This window comes from Ictidomys tridecemlineatus, unplaced genomic scaffold (genome assembly GCF_052094955.1).
Source record: "Ictidomys tridecemlineatus isolate mIctTri1 unplaced genomic scaffold, mIctTri1.hap1 Scaffold_492, whole genome shotgun sequence".
In the NCBI taxonomy this organism is placed as follows: domain Eukaryota; kingdom Metazoa; phylum Chordata; class Mammalia; order Rodentia; family Sciuridae; genus Ictidomys; species Ictidomys tridecemlineatus.
Window position 1 is genome coordinate 162,764 of NW_027523210.1, and position 19,142 is coordinate 181,905.

General features: G+C 57.8%; 2 protein-coding genes across 5 annotated transcripts in view; both read right to left on the bottom strand.

Annotated features, from left to right (window-relative positions):
- Positions 1-6,722, bottom strand: part of LOC120884943 (uncharacterized) — a 13,789-nt gene extending 7,067 nt beyond the window's left edge. The window contains exons 1-2 of one of the 2 annotated variants that reach the window (XM_078036785.1): positions 4,824-6,722; positions 4,144-4,371 (exon numbers count right to left, since the gene is read on the bottom strand). In XM_078036785.1, the coding sequence (XP_077892911.1) occupies positions 4,144-4,371; positions 4,824-4,872 (277 nt within the window). In that variant the 5' untranslated portion in view covers positions 4,873-6,722. The remainder of the gene's footprint in view (positions 1-4,143; positions 4,372-4,823) is intronic. The other variant, XM_078036786.1, reaches the window with a different exon arrangement.
- LOC144373782 (uncharacterized) lies at positions 121-4,145 on the bottom strand. 3 transcript variants are annotated; one of them, XM_078036782.1, is made up of 2 exons: positions 2,964-4,145; positions 121-2,588 (listed from the first exon to the last, which is right to left on the bottom strand). In XM_078036782.1, exon 2 carries the CDS (start codon positions 1,527-1,529, stop codon positions 195-197), a length of 1,335 nt encoding a protein of 444 aa, XP_077892908.1. In that variant the 5' UTR covers positions 1,530-2,588; positions 2,964-4,145; the 3' UTR covers positions 121-194. The 3 variants fall into 3 exon arrangements, with proteins under 3 accessions (XP_077892908.1, XP_077892909.1, XP_077892907.1); XM_078036783.1 differs by having other exon boundaries at positions 121-2,634; XM_078036781.1 differs by having other exon boundaries at positions 121-2,165; positions 2,354-4,145.
- Positions 6,723-19,142: the final 12,420 nt, after the last annotated feature.

Here is a 19,142-nt window from a genome sequence, read left to right on the forward strand (position 1 = left end):
GGCCTCTGCTTCCCACCCCCGAGTGTCCCCAGCTGTTAGGGCACAGGCACGGCCCCCCTGAGGCTGCAGGACAGCACCAGGAGGCTGTGGCCCCCGGGGAGGGGCATCAGGGGAGGGGCCCTAGGCTGCATGCCACCAGGGTGAGGTGGGCAGAAGTCGGTGCTCGGCTGAAGGAGGGCGTTGAAGGGAGGAGTCTAAGGTGTCTGGACCCTCCAGGACGACCCCTGTGGGACCCTCCAGGACGACCCGTGGGGGACCTCCAGGACGACCCGTGTGGGACCCTCTAGGACGACCCGTGGGGGACCCTCCAGGACGACCCGTGTGGGACCCTCTAGGACGACCCGTGGGGGACCTCTAGGACGACCCGTGGGGGACCCTCCAGGACGACCCGTGGGGGACCTCCAGGACGACCCCTGTGGGACCCTCCAGGAAGACCCCTGTGGGACCTCCAGGACGACCCCTGTGGGACCTCCAGGACGACCCCTGTGGGACCTTCCAGGACAACCCGTGGGGAACCTCCAGGACGACCCGTGGGGGACCCTCCAGGACGACCCGTGGGGGACCTCCAGGACGACCCGGATGGGACCCTCCAGGACGACCCCGTGGGACCCTCCAGGACGACCCGTGGGGGACCCTCCAGGACGACCCCTGTGGGGACCCTCCAGGACGACCCGGATGGGACCCTCCAGGACGACCCGTGGGGGACCTCCAGGACGACCCGTGGGGGACCCTCCAGGACGACCCCTGTGGGACCCTCCAAGACGACCCGGGGGGGACCCTCCAGGATGACCCGTGGGGGACCTCCAGGACGACCCGTGGGGGACCTCCAGGACGACCCGTGGGGGACCTCCAGGACGACCCGTGGGGGACCTCCAGGACGACCCCTGTGGGACCCTCCAGGACGACCCGTGGGGGACCCTCCAGGACGACCCGTGGGGAACCCCTCCAGGACGACCCGTGGGGGACCTCCAGGATGACCCGTGGGGGACCTCCAGGACGACCCGTGGGGGACCCTCCAGGACGACCCCTGTGGGACCCTCCAGGACGACCCGTGGGGGACCCTCCAGGACGACCCGTGAGGGACCCTCCAGGACGACCCGGATGGGACCCTCCAGGACGACCCGGGGGGGACCCTCCAGGACGACCCGTGGGGGACCTCCAGGACGACCCGTGGGGGACCCTCCAGGACGACCCATGGGGGACCTCAAGGACGACCCGTGGGGGACCTCCAGGACGACCCCTGTGGGACCCTCCAGGACGACCCGTGGGGGACCTCCAGGATGATCCGTGGGGGGCCTCCAGGACGATCCGTGGGGGACCTCCAGGACGACCCGTGGGGGACCTCCAGGACGACCCTGGGGGGGGGGACCCTCCAGGACGACCCGTGGGGGACCCTCCAGGACGACCCCTGTGGGACCCTCCAGGACGACCCCTGTGGGACCCTCCAGGACGATCCGTGGGGGACCTCCAGGACGACCCGTGGGGGACCTCCAGGACGACCCGTGGGGGGACCCTCCAGGACGACCCATGGGGGACCTCAAGGACGACCCGTGGGGGACCTCCAGGACGACCCTCGTGAACCCTCCCAGGACGACCCGGGTGGGACCCTCCAGCCCAGGCTTGCTCCCTCTGTGCCCTTAACTTGGCTAGGTTTTGGGGAAGGTGAAGGTGGAATTCAGGGACGCGGTGTCTCACGGTGACCTCTGCTTCAGGCCTACAGGTGGACCGCAGGGGGTGGGCAGAGGGAGGGGACCTCTGCCGAGTGTGAGCTGGGATGAACCCGTCTCTGCTGAGGGGCCTCAGCGGCACCGTCTGGAGGGAGCCAGGCTCCTGCGGGGACTGGCCGTGGAGAAGGGCCCGAGTAGACGAGGTCCTGAACGTGACACACTTGGATCCTCCTGGGACACCAGCAGAAGCAGCAGGAGGCCTGGAAATGGGCAGGGAGACCGCAGCCCACCAGGGACAGGGAGGAGAAGCGCTGGAGCAGAGGAGATCAGGAGCCACCTCCTAGAACCCAGCAGAAGAGCTGGAGGAGCAGAGGCCAGTCAGCCAGGTCCATGTCCCAGGGCTGACCGGGAGGAGGCCAGTCCCCTGCACTTGGCTGAGGACAAGGAAGTGGGGGAGCAGAGGAGTCCGGCCCTCAGTCTCTGCTCTGCAGCGGGGGCCTGTGTGGACAACGGGGGACAGACGAGGAGGTCCTCCTGTGGCTTGTCCCAGCCTCTGCGGCGGGAGGCGCTTTCCAGCAGGGGAAGGGCAGTGGGGCCAGCGGCACCACCCTGGCCTGGGCAGGGTGTCCTCCAGGGGCTTCCCCCAACATTCGTCCAGAGGTCTGCCAAAGGGGAGGTCCACTGACCTCTGAGTCTTCTCCCAGTGATGGGAGGGGACATCCCCAGGGGAGTCCTAGTAGGGTCCTAGCGAGGGTCCATACGCCCAGGGGAGGCCCAATCACAGGTGGACACTTGGTGCTGGCAGAGGAGAGGAGATGTGGAATGCGAGGCCCTTGTTCAGCCAGAAGCCAGGATGGTCGGCGGTGAGGACGTGCCCAGCAGGGTCCGCGATGCCCTCTCACGGCCTGCCCAGCCTGTGGTCTGCGCCAGTAGCCAGCGGAGGAACGTCAAGAGCTCCGTCTGCCTGCTGGAGAGACAGTCCCCACGGGGCCCTCCTCCCACCAGCTGAGGGCAAAGGCACGCCCTGGGGACCAGGAAGGGGGTGGGCTCTGGTCACAGGGGAGCCGAGCCTGGAGCCTCCCTGTGGGATCCCCCGCAGCTGAGCATGGCTCCAGGGTCCCTGGCCCTGTCTGTGGCCTCCCACTCATTAGCTGGGCTGCCCCAAGCCACAGCTGGGCAGGCACTTGGGGGGGAGGGTCCTGCAGTGCTGGACGCGTGCCCACAGGCACCCCCTGCTCAGAGATTAATCTGGTGTCACCCGTGTCCAGATGGAGTCGGAGAGCTCTGTCACCTTACCCTCCCTCCTGGAGGGCTTCCCTCCCCCGACAGGCTCAGCCACAGGGTCTCCCCGCCGTGTCCGGGAGCGAGCAGCGCCAAGGCTCCAGAGGTGGCCCCTGTGACCATGGCTGCGCAGGTGAGTCCAATGTGAAGTGAGGGTCAACGCGGCACAATAAATGCGTCTCAGGGTCTGTTCCCTGTAACTACAGAAAATGGCTTAATGTAGAATTCTCATGAGGGAAACCTCGCTTTTAAGTCATCACCTAAGGACTCCTCACACCCTGGTCCCCACTTTCTTTTTCTGAAATAAATTTTCCAACAAACCAAACTGTCCTCGTACAGTCTCCCTGTTTTCTGGAACCGGCTTCTCCCTGGAAACCTCCGCTCCCCTGACTTGGAGACGCCCGCCTGCGATTTAACCCGGGTCGGCTTGACGCACTTTGAAAATCCCGTCTGCGGGTAGTGAGTCGGGTTCCAGCAGGCCAGGCGTGTCCTGTGCTTGGGGACGACCAGGGAGCCTGGCCGGTCCCTGGTGCCCCCACGGCTGGCCTCCTGTGGAGCAGCAGGCTGGCAGCCCCGCCCCCAGAGCCCCTCTGCTGCACCACACCAGCTGAGGAACCCGCTTCTGAAAGTGTGTCCCCCAGGAAACGAGGACCCGCCAGGCCAGGGTCACAGCCACCCTTCTCTGCTGAGATGCAGTGACCGAGGCTTCTCTGTGACCTTGTTGCCTCCTCCTGCTGCCTGGGTAAGTCCTTAAAGTGGGGAACACAGAATCATGTCCAGAGCCAGCCTCCCTCCCCAGGACCCCACGTGGTCTCCACCCTGTACCCTCCCCTAAAGGCAGCAGCCACCAACCCTGAGCCGTCTCCTAGGGCGCCCCCTGGTGGGCGTGGGTGTCCCTGTCCTACCAGCTGCTCTGATTTGGGGACAGCCCTGCAGGCTGTGGGTGGCTGGAGAGGACTGGGAGCAGCACAGCTGTGGGGCTGTCAGGGGGCGGCCGTGTCATGCCATGGACAACTGTCTGCCTAGAACAGCAGCCCTCTGGAAAAGGCCAGGTCACTGGATGCCCCAAGAACCGAGTGTGCAGGGGCACCATGCCCTGTGGCCAAGCAGGATGACTGTGCCCCCCATATCTGGACAGAATCTCCCTCCCCCACAGGTGATGCCTACGGGGCCCCTCAGCATGCTCACGACTCACCTCTGCATCCTCCATCTGCACGTGGAACATGAAGGAGGGGCCCCTCCAGGTAGGTGCCACACCTGCTCCTGGCCACGAGCCTGCGCTGAGCACGCAGCATGGGGACGGCAGGCTGTGGCAGTGCTGGCCCAGGGAAGGTAGAGGGGGCAGCCACAGGCCCAGGCCATGGGCACAGCGCCAACATTTGTGAGTAACGTGTTTGCAGCTTTCTGTCACTGGGACAAAAGGCTTGAGGACATCAGGTCAGGAGGAAAGAGGTTCCCTGGCTCACAGCTACAGAGGTCCCTGGTCTCTCGCCCCACCACTTGGGGCCTCAATGAAGCAAGCATCCTGTGGGGATGTGGGGGCAGAGCAGAGCAGCATGGCCGCTGGGGGGGAGGGGGAGGGGCAGGGGACACGACAGCCTCCAGGCACCTGGACCTGCTTCTCCACTGGCCCTCCTGCAGCTCACCACTTCCCACTGCTCCCAGCCGGAAGCCAGCCTTCCACCATGACTGAGGCCCATTCCAGACCCACACCCGGCACCAAGAGACGAGGCTGTGACCGCGGAGCGTGGCGGCTGCCGCTTTCCTTGGCTCGACCTCCCGTTCTCCATGCCCTGGGCCACGGTCCTCTCCTTCTCTGACTGGGCCTGGTGTCTGGCTCCCTCCTAAGGCTCCTGGTGACAGCACTGGACTCACCTGGATGATCCAGGGTCACCTTCTCATCTCGAGATCCAACACAATCCATTGGCCAAGCCTCCTTTGCCGCATGAGGTGACACAATCACACGTACTAGGGACGAGGACTGGACATCATGGTGGGGGCAATGACTCTGCCTCTGGGACTGCAGACAGACGGCTTGACAGTGCACACAGCAAGACACCTGCGGGACGCCCTCTCCTTCCCAAATTGCCCTCCGTGGCAGCCTAAGAGGGAACTGTGCACACTAACACCAGGGAGCGCCTGCTGGGCCAGCCCTTCTCGAGGTCAGCGTAATGGCCCGAGGACCTGCGGGCACCTTGTCTGTGCTGTGACATCAAGGTCACTGTGGTTGGGAACACTGGTGACATCAGCATGCTCAAGGTCACTGGTCCATGTGCTGCTAGAATTGAGGCTCCCAGGTTCCCCGGGGGACAGCAGTCCTGAAAGTCACGGTTTTGCTTTCGGATTTTAAAGCTCCCCCCTGCTAAGGCATGTGCTCATGGACCATGTAGAGCTCTCTGTGTCCAGCCATCTCCACGATGTCGAATGGGACATTCCCGCCTCACTAATTTGGGAAGATTAAATGAAGCACGGCTGCAGGCCCCTTACTTCCTGAGCAGGGGCTGGCAGACGCCGGCTCCTTCCCTTCCTGGCAGGCGCAGCCCCTGCAAGCCTGCCCCTCCGCCAGTGTCAGCATGAGGCTGACATGGTGAGGAATAGTGTGTCCTCTCCACCTGCAGATTTCTGTTTCTCCCAGCCCGGAATAGCTCAAGTAGGCTGTGACCTCGGCAAGCACCCTTGAGAGAGTCTCGAGGCGCCTTGAGAAATTGCGCAAGAGGCGCTCTGCATCTGGGCTGGATCTATTATTCATGCACGCATGTTTCAGCGAGCACGGTAATTTAGAGTCTCTCAGAGTGCTCTCTGCAGCAGCTATAAACCACCTTCCATGCACTCTGGGAAAAATCACCTTTCCCTCCCTGCAGCTGGGGGCATGCCAGAGAAGTCGCCCAGAGAAGCAAGGGCCAAGGTGGGGCCAGGCAGTTCAGAGCTCTTCAGAGCCCTGCAGACCTCACATCGGGGCCGCTGCATCCCAGCCGCCTCCTGCATGACCTCCAGAGTTCTGCTTTCTCATTGTGAAATGAGTCACGGCGCGAGACGCCTCACAGTCGGGCTTTCTGCAGGAGAAGCCCAGTCCAGCTCCCCCTCCATGACCTACAGCAAGTAATTTACTGCTCTCCAAAATCAGCTCTGTGGGGCTATGGACGCCTGCCTTCAGTGTTCCAGGAACCAGAACGCTGAGCACACACTGGGCACACGGAGGCATGGATCTTCTGCATATGCATATTCATCTCCATCTTCACAGCTCCCGCTTTAGAAAAAGGCTTAACTTTCATGTCTACAGAGAATACAATAAATACAGAGGCACAGATTTTCCCAGGAAACATCCCTGACATGGAGCTTACACCACCCATGCATACTAAGGGGTGGAGATGAACATAAAGAAAAGGAAAGAATGAAATTAACATCCACTTCAGATGCTAGAGATGCCAGGAGGAGAAGCTCCTCCAGGATCTGGGAGGCCAGAGCTGGTTTCTGATTTTGCTTTTTGCTGTGATAATGTGACAGGTCCAGAGTGGCTGCTTCCTTTCCTCTGAGTGCCAGATTCTCATTTCTATTCTCCCCCCGTCTCAGCTCACTGCAGAAGATAAATAGCATCGCTCCGCCCCGAGTGGGCCGTGCTGTGCATGAGCTGGGTGCAGCTCCAGCCCCTGCACGAGTGGGGCCCCCGCCCACACCAGGCTCTGCACACACCACCAGCCCGGCTCTGCACGGCCTCTCCTCCTGCAGGCTGGGCCTGCCTGACCTCTCCTCACCCCGCTGCGGCTGGAAGTGGCACTTCCGCTGGCTCGCCTAGCTCACGGTTGTCAGCTGGTGACAAGAGCTTCTGTGGAGTGCAGAGCCCAGGGTGAGAGGCACAACAGGCTGCAGCCGCACACCTGCAGTCCCACTGGGGCGGTGATGCCTGCTCATGCCGCAGGTGGACCCCAGACGCCCATCACAGGCAGACCTGGAGGTGGGCTCTTGCTGGGATCCTGCCAGCTTTGAGGTCCCCTAGACCTGCCCCTGTCACTGCAAGGGTGGTGATGTGCCCCTGGGGGGCAGAGAGACAGCTAGAGCCTCCTCCTCTGGCTTCTCAGGGCCTCTGTGCTATCTCTGTACCATCTATGGGAAACATAACCCGTCTGGCGGCAGACAGGGCTTCCGTGAGTGCCCTGAGTGCCACCGAACCAGGCACCTTGGACGGTGCATGCTGACCAGTGGCACTCGTCTCCATGCAGAAAGCCAAGCCGCGATGAGGGCAGCCTTCTGAGGCCCTGTGGTCTCTAGAGCTGGGTGGGACCGTGGAGGTCACCTCCAGTCCCCACTCTCAGGAGCACTGTGGCCATGCCAGACCACAGGCGGGAACCCAGGGAAGCCCTGGTCTCTGGGCCCTGCAGGGCAGGACCCTGGCCTCCTTTCCCGCCCTCCTGCAGTTCCCTATCAGAGGCCAAGAGCTCCAATCCACGTGGGCTAGCAGAGGAGCCCTGGGTCTGGCCCCTTCTCACTGCTCTGCAGACTGGGGGCCTGGGGCGGCAGGTGCCCTCCTACCCACAGCTACAGGTGTGGCCAGGCCCCTGGGGCACGTGCGCCCATCTGTGAGTCCTCTTGCTATTTTATGATGCTGTGATGAATGAGCTCACCCAGGGGTCCTCGCAGCTCCAGGGGCCGCTCTGGTCACTCCTCACAGGCAGCAGCGGACAGGCCAGAGATCCTGAGACTGTCTCAGTCTATAGTGTCCATCAGTGTGGCTCTTATCGGCTTCAAGAGGCCTGCCAGCATAAATAGGCTGCCCACTCCTCAGCAGGGTGTGGCTCTGCTGGACCAGGCCCTGGGCCCCCGGTGGCTCCAGAGGGTACCAGCAAGTCTGACTTGCCCACTCCCAGAGGCGGTTCAAGGCCAGGACCACAAGACCAGCAAGAGGATGAGCCGCTGAGAGCGGGCACTTGCTGTATGCGCGTGGGTACACTGTGAAGGCCAGGGCAGGCTGGGTCTCCTGGTAGGGAGAAGCAGGGGCCTGGCTTTCACTGTGCGGGTCTGAGATGGGCGGGCTATCTTGGGGCCACCACTGATTGAGCAAAAGCTATTTATCAAGCACCTACTGAATGCCAGCCCCAGTGGGTAGCTCTGTCACAATGTGGACCCAGCATAGGAGTTGCTGGCCAGGAACTATTAGGCGGCTAGTATCACAGGGGCAGGTGGACAAGCTCCCTTCAGGAGGGAGAGTGTCCCCAGCAGGTGGGCACCTGATCCCTGGGACAACTGTGAGCCTCCAAGAGGGTCCACAGACCTGGAGGGCAATGGGAAGGACCAGGGGAGGGAAGGAAGCGGCACGGGGCAGAGCAGTAGCCCAGCGTTTGGGCGGGAAGGGCCTGCAGAGCAAGAGGGGACCCGAGGTGCCTGGGAGTCTCCACCTCGGCAGTGGCAGGTTGAATGATGGCAGAGCCAGGACAGGACTGTGTCAGTGACCAGGAGGCAGAGCAGGAGCAGACCTGGGAGGGGTGGTGCCCTTGGCTGTGAGTCTACTGAAGGGTGGGGCACTTTCTGCTCTGGGTCTCTGAACACCTCTTTCCACAGGAGGGACACACCCTGGCTCAGGCCCAAGTCCTGCTGCAAGGGTGGTGGTGCCACCCTCCTGTGCCCTCGAACAAGCCATTGGAAGAGTCTGGAGTCTGCATCGGGGCCCACCACAGGCCAGCACTGGCCGGGCTGCGCCCTCGCCAGCGCCTCATTGCTCTGTGACTTAGGGGGAGCCTCTCTGTGTGGTGACTGCAGATCTCACCTGTGGTGCGGCCCAGCAGGGAGGCTGGGGATCACAGTCCCCGGGGCATTGCTTTCCCTCCCCTCCACTGGCCACCAGTGAGCACTAGGATTCTGGGATGCTGATTTGCACATGTAGCCCACATCCATTGACCACTCACCTCTGAAGGTGTGCCATTGTCACATCCTGGTTCGCCAAGGAGAGGGGTCAAAGGCCAAGGATAAGCTGTCAACTAGAGAGAGAGAAGGCAGGGCCGAGAGGCAGCTGTCACTGTGCCCAGGGGCTTCGCCATGGAGAGCACGGAAGTGTCCACCAGTGGATGGACGAGCCAAGAAGGCTGGACAGTGTCAAGCCCTCACACTGCAGGCCTGCATACTCCCAGGCCTGTCACTCAGCCCTTTGCAATTTAAAAGGGGAGTTCCTCGGATGGAAACCCGGCAGAGGGCCTGTCCACAGGACGAGAGCTGGACAAGAGCGCAACACGGAACAGACGGCCGGGGAGCGCTTGGTGACAGAATCTTGTCAGGTCTGTGGGAAAGTGAAGGCACGTGGCTTCCTGTGTGGTGGCTTCATGAGGGACCAGGGAGCATGCAGAGGGGCACTTCCCGTGGCCCTCAGACTCAAAGCCCCTGCAGGCAGCTCAGGGCAGACCCTCCTTCATCCACAGAAGAGGTCCCTGATGGCCCCTGGGCCCTTCCCAAGGTCATGCGGCAGGTCAATGGTAGGTGGGGGCTATTCACAGACCTGCGAGGTCATCTTGCCTGGGCAGCAGCGGCCTCCCAGGCCCCTGGCCCCCACTGTGACGGCAGTGCTGATGACCACAGGGAACGCGTCTTGTGTGAGCAGGCGACTCCTGCTCATCCCCTTCCTGCGCAGCGATCTGGGCCAGGTTGAACGGCCTGGAGGATGTGGAGGGCTGCCTGCGGTGGTGCTGGCAGGTAATAACTCCTGGGTGCCTTTGTTCACTGGCCGGTTCTCGGGATCTTATCAGAACCTCCTGAACTCCTCTTCCAGCTCTTTATCAAGGGCTTAAGGAAGGCCGTCTATTTGCATGTTAAGGCGAGGGAAAAGCACAGCCATTTTAACAGATAAGAGTTGGAGTTTATAAGCCTTTACACACTGTTATTTCTTTCACGGAGGGAAAATAAAACTGGGAGATAGTAGGGAGGCAGTGGTGCTGCAGATAACATCACTTAGAGGATTTGAAACCTGGTATAATTTATCATTATGTAAGACGCTTTGGTCTGCAAGATCAAAGCCACTGACGTTATCTATCCACACTCGGCCTCCTCGGAGTCCCAGACAAACATTTCATTAGTGACCATTTATCAGGAAATTGGGACGAAGTGCCAGATCGCTTCACCTTTAAGAAGGCTGGGCTGCATTTCCTGAAGAAGAATCCTGGGCTGGGCACTTCTGAATGCAGAACCTGGACCGTTCTCTAAAAGTACGCCGTCTCTGTGGCCCCCGCCCCGTGTCCGGCCCCATGTCCACCTCTCAAGTGGAGGCTGGGGAGGCAGGGCTATCCCAGCAGCTGAATTTAGCCCAGGAAACCTGGGGTCCCAGGGAAAGCCACTGACTTCAGGCGCTGTCCCTGTTAATGAAGGGGGGTGCTAAGCAGGGATCTCCACTGAAAACCTGGGGGGACAGGTGGACAGTTCCACCTCCTGTGAGCACCCAGGTTTCTGTGCCGAGGCTGGAAGGAGCAGAATCAGGGTCCGTCGGGGACTCTGTGTGGCTTGTGACTGGCTCTTGGGCAGTGGGGGGACCCTGTCTTCCCTGTAAGCTCGGGCAGCTGGAAGGGGGCCCCGGGCTTCCCCGGCGGCCATCCAGGGCCCCCCGGAGCTTCTACTCTAGGACATGCTCAGGACTTCCACCTGCTGCCAAGACAGGGAAGCTCCCCGGGCGGGCTGGACCTGCAGTGTCCCAGGGCTGGTGTGCAGAAGGCCGGCGCCCTCTCTGTGCAGCGAGTTCAGAGGTGGGCTTTTGGGGGTGATGGAGTCACGGGAACTCTGACCTCAGCAGTGGATTAATCCACTGAGGGATCCTTCCTGGATGGACCATCGGGAGGTGGTCGCACTGGAGGAGGTTGGATCTAGTTGGAAGAACTTGGTCCTTGGGGGCTATGTCCTGCCCCCCCCCCCGTACTTCCCAACTGCCCTGAGCTGAGCCTCTGCCACACCTTCTGCCATCATATTCTGCCTCACTTCAGGAAGCATTCAGCCATGAACCAAGATCTCTGAAACCATGAACCAAAGTAAACCTTTTCTCCTGTAAGCAAATTTTTCTCAAACATTTTGTCACAGCAACAAAAAGCTGCCTAACACACTAGCTACACAGTAATGCTTCATTGACAACCTGCAGAAAAGTCAAATAGGAAAAGAATGTTGATTTGCGGACACCAGAAGAGGTACCCAGGAAGCTTGTCTCTCCTGGGTACTGGGGAGTCTGGGAAGCCTGCAGGCTGCCATCTGAGTCACTGAAGCCAGCAAAGACTTTGCTCATCTCATGAGGCTTCCAAAGAAGCCAGGACACAAGGGAAAGGAGGTACTGAGTGTCATGGTCAGCTCAGAGTATCCTAACAGAGAGGTGGGGGAGGTACGGGGTGTTGTCATCAGCTCAGGGTACTGCAACGGGGTGGGGGGACGTGTTAAAACCAGACGCTTCTCGCTTCCCGTGGTTTTGGAGGCGGGGAGTCCGGATCAGGCTGCAGGGAAGGTCTTTTCCTGGCCTGTAGTCCTGCCTCTGTCTGGGTCCTGCTATCTGGGGTCTTCCTCTTTTAAGGATGCTAATTATAGCATAGGACCCCACCTTCATGACCCCAGGGACCTCCGTCTCCAAATGCCGTCACACTGTGAGTTAAGGCGTCAAGGTGCCAAGTGTCGGGAACACATTCCCTCCATACTAAGGTGCCCAGCCAGATACGAGTGCCCTGAAGCCACCTGCCAGGCTGAGGACAAGCGGGGAAGAAGCTGATCACAAGGCCCTGGAGCTCGGGGCTGAAGCAGTACGAGTTCTTATTTAATGGGGCGAGTTGGAGTTCCGGAGGTAGGTGGATATTAGCAATAGGCTGGGTTGGACGCCTTACAGGGAGATGCAAGGAAAACAGGAACAGGAAGCCTGACAAACAGACCCAACCCACAGACAGACACCGCGCAGTCATCACTAAGTAGCCCACCTGGGTTGGGGATTGCAGCCTAGCCCAGGGTGGATGCCACAGGAAAACCAGCCACGGGGAAGGTAGGTGGGGGCGGCCGACTGCCTGTGGGTCTCACTCCCAACACCAGCACAGCGCACAAGACCACCCAAATCCAAGAGTCTGAGAAGAAGGAGGCGGAGGCCAGCCCGGTCCATGCCCTGGAGCTGTACTGCACGGACCTGACAGCTCTGAGTCGAACTTCCGGCAGAGAGGAAGGCTGTGTTCAGAAACCCAGTCTCTAAAGGGCCAGCCAAGGGTTTTCAGTAACTTTCGATCCCTGCAGCCGGGGATGCAGCCGCTAGTTCCCAGGCAGCACTGAGGAGAAGATGACCGGCTAGTGGATGGCACCCAGGCGAAGCAGAGAGCCACGGGTGGCACCAGGCACGGGAACGCTGACCGGCTGCACAGCTGGGGCACCAGGAGGGGAAGCGAGGGCCAGGGGCAAGAGGCACAGGGAGACAAGCTGAGAATCCTCCAAACCAAAGATCAGCCCCATCATGGAGGCAAGAGCACCTGAATCCCACGCGGCGGAGCACACTTGACACGTCCTAATGGAACCGTGAAATCTAAAGCAGAGCGACATCTTAACCACAGACATGGGCAGCTGCCGTCCAGCAGGAACACGCTTGTTCACAGTGGGATTCTCAGCCAGGTCCCAAGCTGGAGCTCGCAGGAAGGAGGCTCCTGGAGGCCCAGAGACACCGCGACTCAGCAAGGGAGAGCAAGGACCCGTCACCACACAGGAGCCAGACACCTGCTGCTGAGCACCAGGAAACCAGGGTCAAGGGAGCTGCTAGGGAGAAAGAGGACGGTCCCAGAAGTCCCCTGAGGAGTGAAGGCAAGACAAAGGCACATGAGCGGCACACAGACGGACGGCACACAGTAACATCAGCTCTCCACTAAGGGGCACGTGGGGAGAGGAATGGTGCGCAGCCCTGGCAGAGAGGGGACTGACTGGAGGCTCCCAGGCTGCACCTCAGGCTGAGCAAAGGTGACAGCATCAGTCTGCAATACACTGCAACTCACCAGAGGGCTGCGGCGTAGCCATGAGTGTCTGTCCTAATTCCTTCAGAAGAATCCATGTTTGTGCAATTATCAAAACAGCACAGGTAAAAGTTTAAATAACTATGAAATTAAAAGAAGGTAAGTAGAGGAAAAGAACATAGGCAGAAATGGCAAGTCGGTTGGTGTGACTGTAAATGAAGTATCAGTCATTATGAGTGCATATAAGGGTATGGGCCCTTTAAGTCTTTAAATATTTTACTATGCAATTTGGGCAACATCAGGGTCATCTAGGTGCTGGACGGAGGCTGCAGGAGGAAAGGTCTTGCCTCCTAGCTCTGGTGCCCTTGCTAGGCTGGCCTGGCAGCATGTGGCTTCCCTGGTGCCAGGACCTACAGGCGTGGGCTTCTCCAGGTCTAACGGCATCCAAGGGCATCCAGGAGCCAGCAGGCCAGCCTCACTCCTGCCTCTGCAGAGACGGCTTTCAGAGAGACCACTCTCCCAGCACCTCGAGGGAGAGTCCTGGCAAGGCCCTGAGAGCAGACTTCCAGCAAATTACACCTTGCAGCCCGTCGCGCTCGCTCCTCAGCCATCGGTGAGTCACACTTGTCCGGGAGGCTGTTCCTCTGAGGCGGGGCAGGAGAGGGAGGCTGGCAGGCCTTTTGTGGGGCTTCTCTTAGCCCTGGGGTAGGGCTGCTGGACTTCCACAGCCTTAGCGCTCGCTTCACTTGTCAGCCCCTGCCCGGTGGCGGTTAAAAGTGCGTTATGTCAAACAGTCCCCGTTCAAATGCTGTAAGACTTCCCTCCCTGGTGGGGGACGACCTCACCGGTAGAGATCCCACGTGATGATGGATTACGTCAGACGTCACTGGATTGGGTACTCTAGTTTCCAAACTGAGACTGTGAAAATGGTCAGTTTCCTATGCTGCTTAGAAAAGACATGTCTCAGATCCAAAATACTAAAGTGATAGGAGAATATTAAGAACAACTTAATGCTGATAAATATAAACGGCATATAAGCATTTCTGCCAAACACCACTTACCAACAACACTGACACTAGACAAATAGGAAATCTGAATTTTTCTCCATCTATTAACAACCTTCAATCTGCAGTCTAAAACCTTTACATAAAATAGTTTCTAGGCTGGGCGCAGTGGCACATGCCTGTAATCCCAGAGGCCCTGGAGGCTGAAGCAGGAGGACCATGAGTTCAAAGCCAGCCTCAGCAATGGAGAGGCACTAAGCAACTCAGTGAGACCCTGTCTCTAAATAAAATACAAAATAGGGCTGGGATGTGCCTCAGAGGTTGAGTGCCCCTCAGTTCAATCCCCAGTGTTAAAAAAGGGAAAGGAATGGTTTCTAGCCTCAGTGTATTTCAGTGGTTTCTCTTTTACAAATATTTAAGGAAAAAAGTGCTAACTTTATACAATTCTTCCAAAAATATACCAAAGGAGGGATGACCTCAAAAACAGTACTATGAGGCCAGCATAACCTGGTACCAAACATGACAATGAAATCACCATCAAGGAAATTCAGAGACCATCTGTCTGATGAATGTGTGTGTAAAACGTAAAATGAGATGCTAGGAAACATCTGACCACACTGGAATCACCCTGGGGAGGTGGGTAGAGCAGGTCTCTCCCCGTGCAAAGGGAAACAGAGCACATTCCTCGGTTGGAAAGCTCAAAGCTATCTGGATGTCGGTTTGCCCTCAAATTGTTCATGGATTCAACACAATCAAACCCCAGCAGTTGTGGACACCAATAAGCTGATGTGAAATACTTGTGGCCACCCGAGGGTCAAGAATAATTAAGATGATCTCAAAAAGCAAAGATGAGGTTGGGTGATGTACACCCCGTTACAAAGCTTCAGTCATAAAAGCAAGGGACCCACGTGCATCCCCGTAGATCAGAAGTGAGAATCAGAATAGGGTCGCAGAATCAGACCCACACGGTGAGGGTTAATCCGTGTGCGAGAGGAAAAGCACTGTCTTCTCCTGCTGGGGCTCTGGCCCTGGGTCAGCTGGACATCCACCCCAAGAGCAGCTCATGACAAGGACAGAGCTTCTAATAGACAAAACGGGGAAACACCTTCGTGAACTCCAACAAGACCCACAGCACCAGCTGTAAGACTGAACACGAGACGCGCTGAGTGAAGACCTTCCCCACTTCAGATACGCTGTTAGGAGATCGCCCACGGGAGCCAGGAGCGGCCGAGGCGTTTGTGATGCTCACGTCCACCCATGAAAGAAAGCACTACGTGAACCTGCAGTGACAGCCACGTCACAGAACCTGGTAGGACACCTGACAGGAGAAAGTGTCCAGTGGCTCATAGACTTATAGAAAGTGCTTACGCCGAGACTATAGAGAGGAGCCAGGTCCCAGCCACACAGACACGAGGGTGGCCTCAGTACTGACCAGCACTCACCAGGTCACAGGCGGCAGGAATTCTCTGTTTTCTCTGTCTTGAACTGGTATGAGTCCACGTGTGTCCACTCGGGAGAAACTCATCAAACTGTACATTTACCATTGAGCCCTATGCTAACTTTCAAGAAATGAGGATAAAAGGGTGATTAAAATGCCCATCATACATGTGGTTCAGGGACCCTGATGACCAGTGCCCTTCCTAAGGCTCCCGTCTGTCTCCACCGCTCAGAAGCTGGGTCTCCTGCTCTCCTGGGCCCCCTGGCTGCTCCTCCACTCACTCCATTTAAACTTCAAGTCTGGAGGGAGTCTGGTTGGTGGTTTTGGTTCTTAGTACTAACACACCGACACTGACCTTCCGACACCTCTGTAGGAAAACCCAGCCCAGCGCCTCAGAACCCGCCCTGTTAGAACCCCAACCTGAGGACACATGTACCCCGGTGCCGTAGGCCTGGGCAGTACTCGTGACCCTGGGGTGTCCTGGCGCTGCCTGCAGTTGCCAGGGAAACACATCCTGGAGAGCACCGACCCAGTGAGAAGTCTCGGTAACTCTCAGATGAGGTGAGTATCCCCTTCCTGGCCCCGAGCAGACTGTAGTCAATAAACAAGCATGACCAGTGTTATTCTAAGCCCACGAGAGCAAAGAGAAGAGGCCTCTAACCGGTGACCACTTCTCAAGGGACACGATGGCGGGGCAGGACAACGTCACCAGGACAGTCGCAGGACTCCCAACACCGAGAGGACAGGAAACGTGAGGTCGTGGGGCAGCTTGAGGCAGGCCCTTTCTTGTGGGGACGTCCTGCCCCTTTCTCTCTGGAGGCCAACTCTGGCCACCTCTGTTCAATCCACGGCCAGCCAGCCAGCCACACACTGGCCGACCTCCATCCTCCAGGGAAGGGATGGTCCGGAGACACAGTACTGCTAGATCAAGAGTGATTAGGAAGCCATGCTACTTGAGTATTTCTCATTGTCATTATTTTTTGTCTTAAATACAGTTTATTTCATTGCATGTTTCCATGATTTAATTTTTAATACTGACCACATTTAACAGTGGGTTCACAGAATGTCGGGGCGGCCTTGAGCAGGCGCTGAGCACGTACGCTTGGCCTCAGCAACGAAGGTGTGGAACTGGCTTCTGCTTGCAGCGTGAAGGCAGCTGGACCTCTCTTTGGCTGTACAGCTCTGGGAGTGGGCGTCACCCAAGGGGACGTTTGCTGTGCCATCCCTTGCCTTGTTTGGGAGGAACATTCTTGAATGTCTTCCCCCAACAAACAGGAGGGCGTCAGGTGAGCCGTCTCCTCGGCCTGCCTCTCTGAGGTGGAGGAGCCGTCACTGAACCCCAAGAAGGTCTGTCCTGTCTCTGTGTGGTTATTCAGTAGCCAGCCCAGTTCTCCCGGAGTGACCCTGACTGGGTCAGTTGTGAGTCGCAGCAGCAAGATTTTGAAGGACTATGGAATATTTCCCGTGAGCTGCACCACAAGAGGACCATGACAGAGATCCAGCCAAGATGCTCTGTAGTCCTCTGAATCATCTTATGTCCACGCTGTGGATGGACAAGGGCTGATTCCTATAGAGAGGTTTGTAAAAATGACGCAGCCTTTAAAGGTAGCAGCCTCCCAACACCTAGCCCATGTCACCTTTGACACCACTTTAGTCATATGGAAAATAAGATGGGGACTGCTTACTCTGTCCTCAGAATTTTGCAAATTTGTATACAAATGATGTGGGAATAATTATTAAAGATCTTTATGCGTTGCCTGTTTGAAAGCAGGCTGTGATGTTACTTTTACTGTGAACTATTATTTTAAACTTCCTGACTTCAATGTGTCTAGATTTCTGAACACAGTGACTTTCAAACACTTCCATTTAAAGGTATCATTTCCTTGGCAACAAGAAAACACACACACACACACACACACACACACACACACACACACACACACAAGACGCAGAAGCCACGTGTCCCAGGTGCCTTGTGGCTGGGTCGTTTCCTTCTACAGACCTGTCCCTGGGGGCAGAGCACTGGAGCCAGGAACATCCCTCCCAGACTCCTGTTTGCCAGCCCTGGCCACCTTCACAGGCCGTCCGGCCACAGTGGTGGAGATTCCTGCAGGTGTCAGCTGCCCTCTCCCTGGTGTGGGCGCTGCAAGCCAGGCAGGCAGGGTGTCCCCAACACCCGGCTGCTTAGGGCTCCATGTCCTCCAGCCTTGAGAAGGCCCCTGGCAGTGTCTGGCAGGGGCAGGGTGCTGTCCAGAGAGAGGCCAGCTTCCTAGGCAGCTCTCCCTCACTGGGCATCGCACACCTCCCTTCACCCTGTGTAGCCGGTGGACGCACTTGCTCTACCCCTAGGGTCTGTGTGGTCTGACACACAGGATGCACTTGAGGGCCACAAACAGTGGACAGTACCTGAAAGTGCCTGCTGTCTATGGGGGTCTCAATGGCACCTGTTGCTATTCATGGGGGCAGTGCCCTCAGGCACCCCGGCTGTGATATGTCCCCACCAGCTTCTTAGTCACCAGCACCACCTCTGGCCCAGGGGCCCTCTGCCCTGGCCAGTGCTTCCTCAACACACCAGAACACATTTTAAGGCATTGCAGAGGTAGCGTGGACCACAGAAAATCCTGCTCATGGTTTATTGATAAGTGCAAGACCCCCAGCCTCCTGTTGGACTCACGTGTTTGCCCCCTCCAACTCCCTGCTGAGGGGTGCTAAGTCCTTTCCATGTTCCAGAACGCGGACTGCTAGCTCTCTTGCAAGGGCACCTTGGGCTCCTTGTGATACCGCCGGTTACCGGTGAGTCCTGCTTCCCCACGTGTTGACGTCCGAACTGTAGAGACGCAGCCGAGGCCAGGATAGAAAGCAGGGCTTATTTCTCCCTCGAGGGAGAAGGGGCCGTAGCTGGTGTCCTGGTACCCCAGGGAGGTGCTCTGCCCTTTTATATGTCCTGGGCTTCCTTTGTTCTCCTTCCCACTAGGTGACTAGGCCCGGGACTGCTTGGTGGGACCCAGGGCAGGATGGAGCAGCCAAGGACACATCAACAACCTTATAGGTCCCTGTGGGGAGGGGCCACTCCTGGGACAGGTTGGAGCAGGCCAGGTTCTTGATAAGGGTGGAGGAAGGGCTCCGAAGGAGTTAACATTTCAATCCCTCAGAGGACAGTCTCCAACTTCCCAGACTCACTCAAAATTGGCCTCCTTGATCCGACCTGACTCAATTTACCTGTCTACACTGACTGCCTGTCTAATTGTGGCAACACTTGTTCGACATTTGTACATTGGCAAACTTGTAAACTTGGAATCTACAAGCCAAAGCACATATACATTTTAAGACTTTTGATTTCTGTTGTCTAAATGGCTTCTGAGAATTTTTGAAATGCTTGTTTTTAAATGTGGTTGTTCCTTATTTTCAGTAAATTAAGCTGAATACACTTTTTTTTTTTGGTGGGGGGTACTAGGGATTGAACTCAGGGCACTTGACCACTGAGCCACCTCCTTAGCCCTATTTTGTATTTTATTTAAAGACAGGGTCTCACTGAGTTGCTTAGTGCCTCGCTTTTGCTGAGGCTGGATTTGAGCTTGTGATCCTCCTGCCTCAGCCTCCTGAGCTGCTGGGATTGCAGGCATGCACCTCTGCTCCTGGCTCTGAATACACTTTTTTTTAAAAAGTTGGGACCACTCTTTCCATGTACTAAATTTCTACCTAAGTTAGGTCTGTGTTCACACTTGCAATTCTTTCTCATCATCAGACCACCTTTCCAACTTTAGTAAGATGCTCTTTTAATCACTGTGGCTTCATGCTTTCTGTATAGTGGTTAAGAAAGTGGCCCATATCA

Coding starts and splice junctions, on each gene's coding strand:
- LOC144373782 (XM_078036782.1), bottom strand. CDS start 1,529: ATGGGTCGTCCTGGAGGGTCCCCCCACGGGTCGTCCTGGAGGTCCCCC.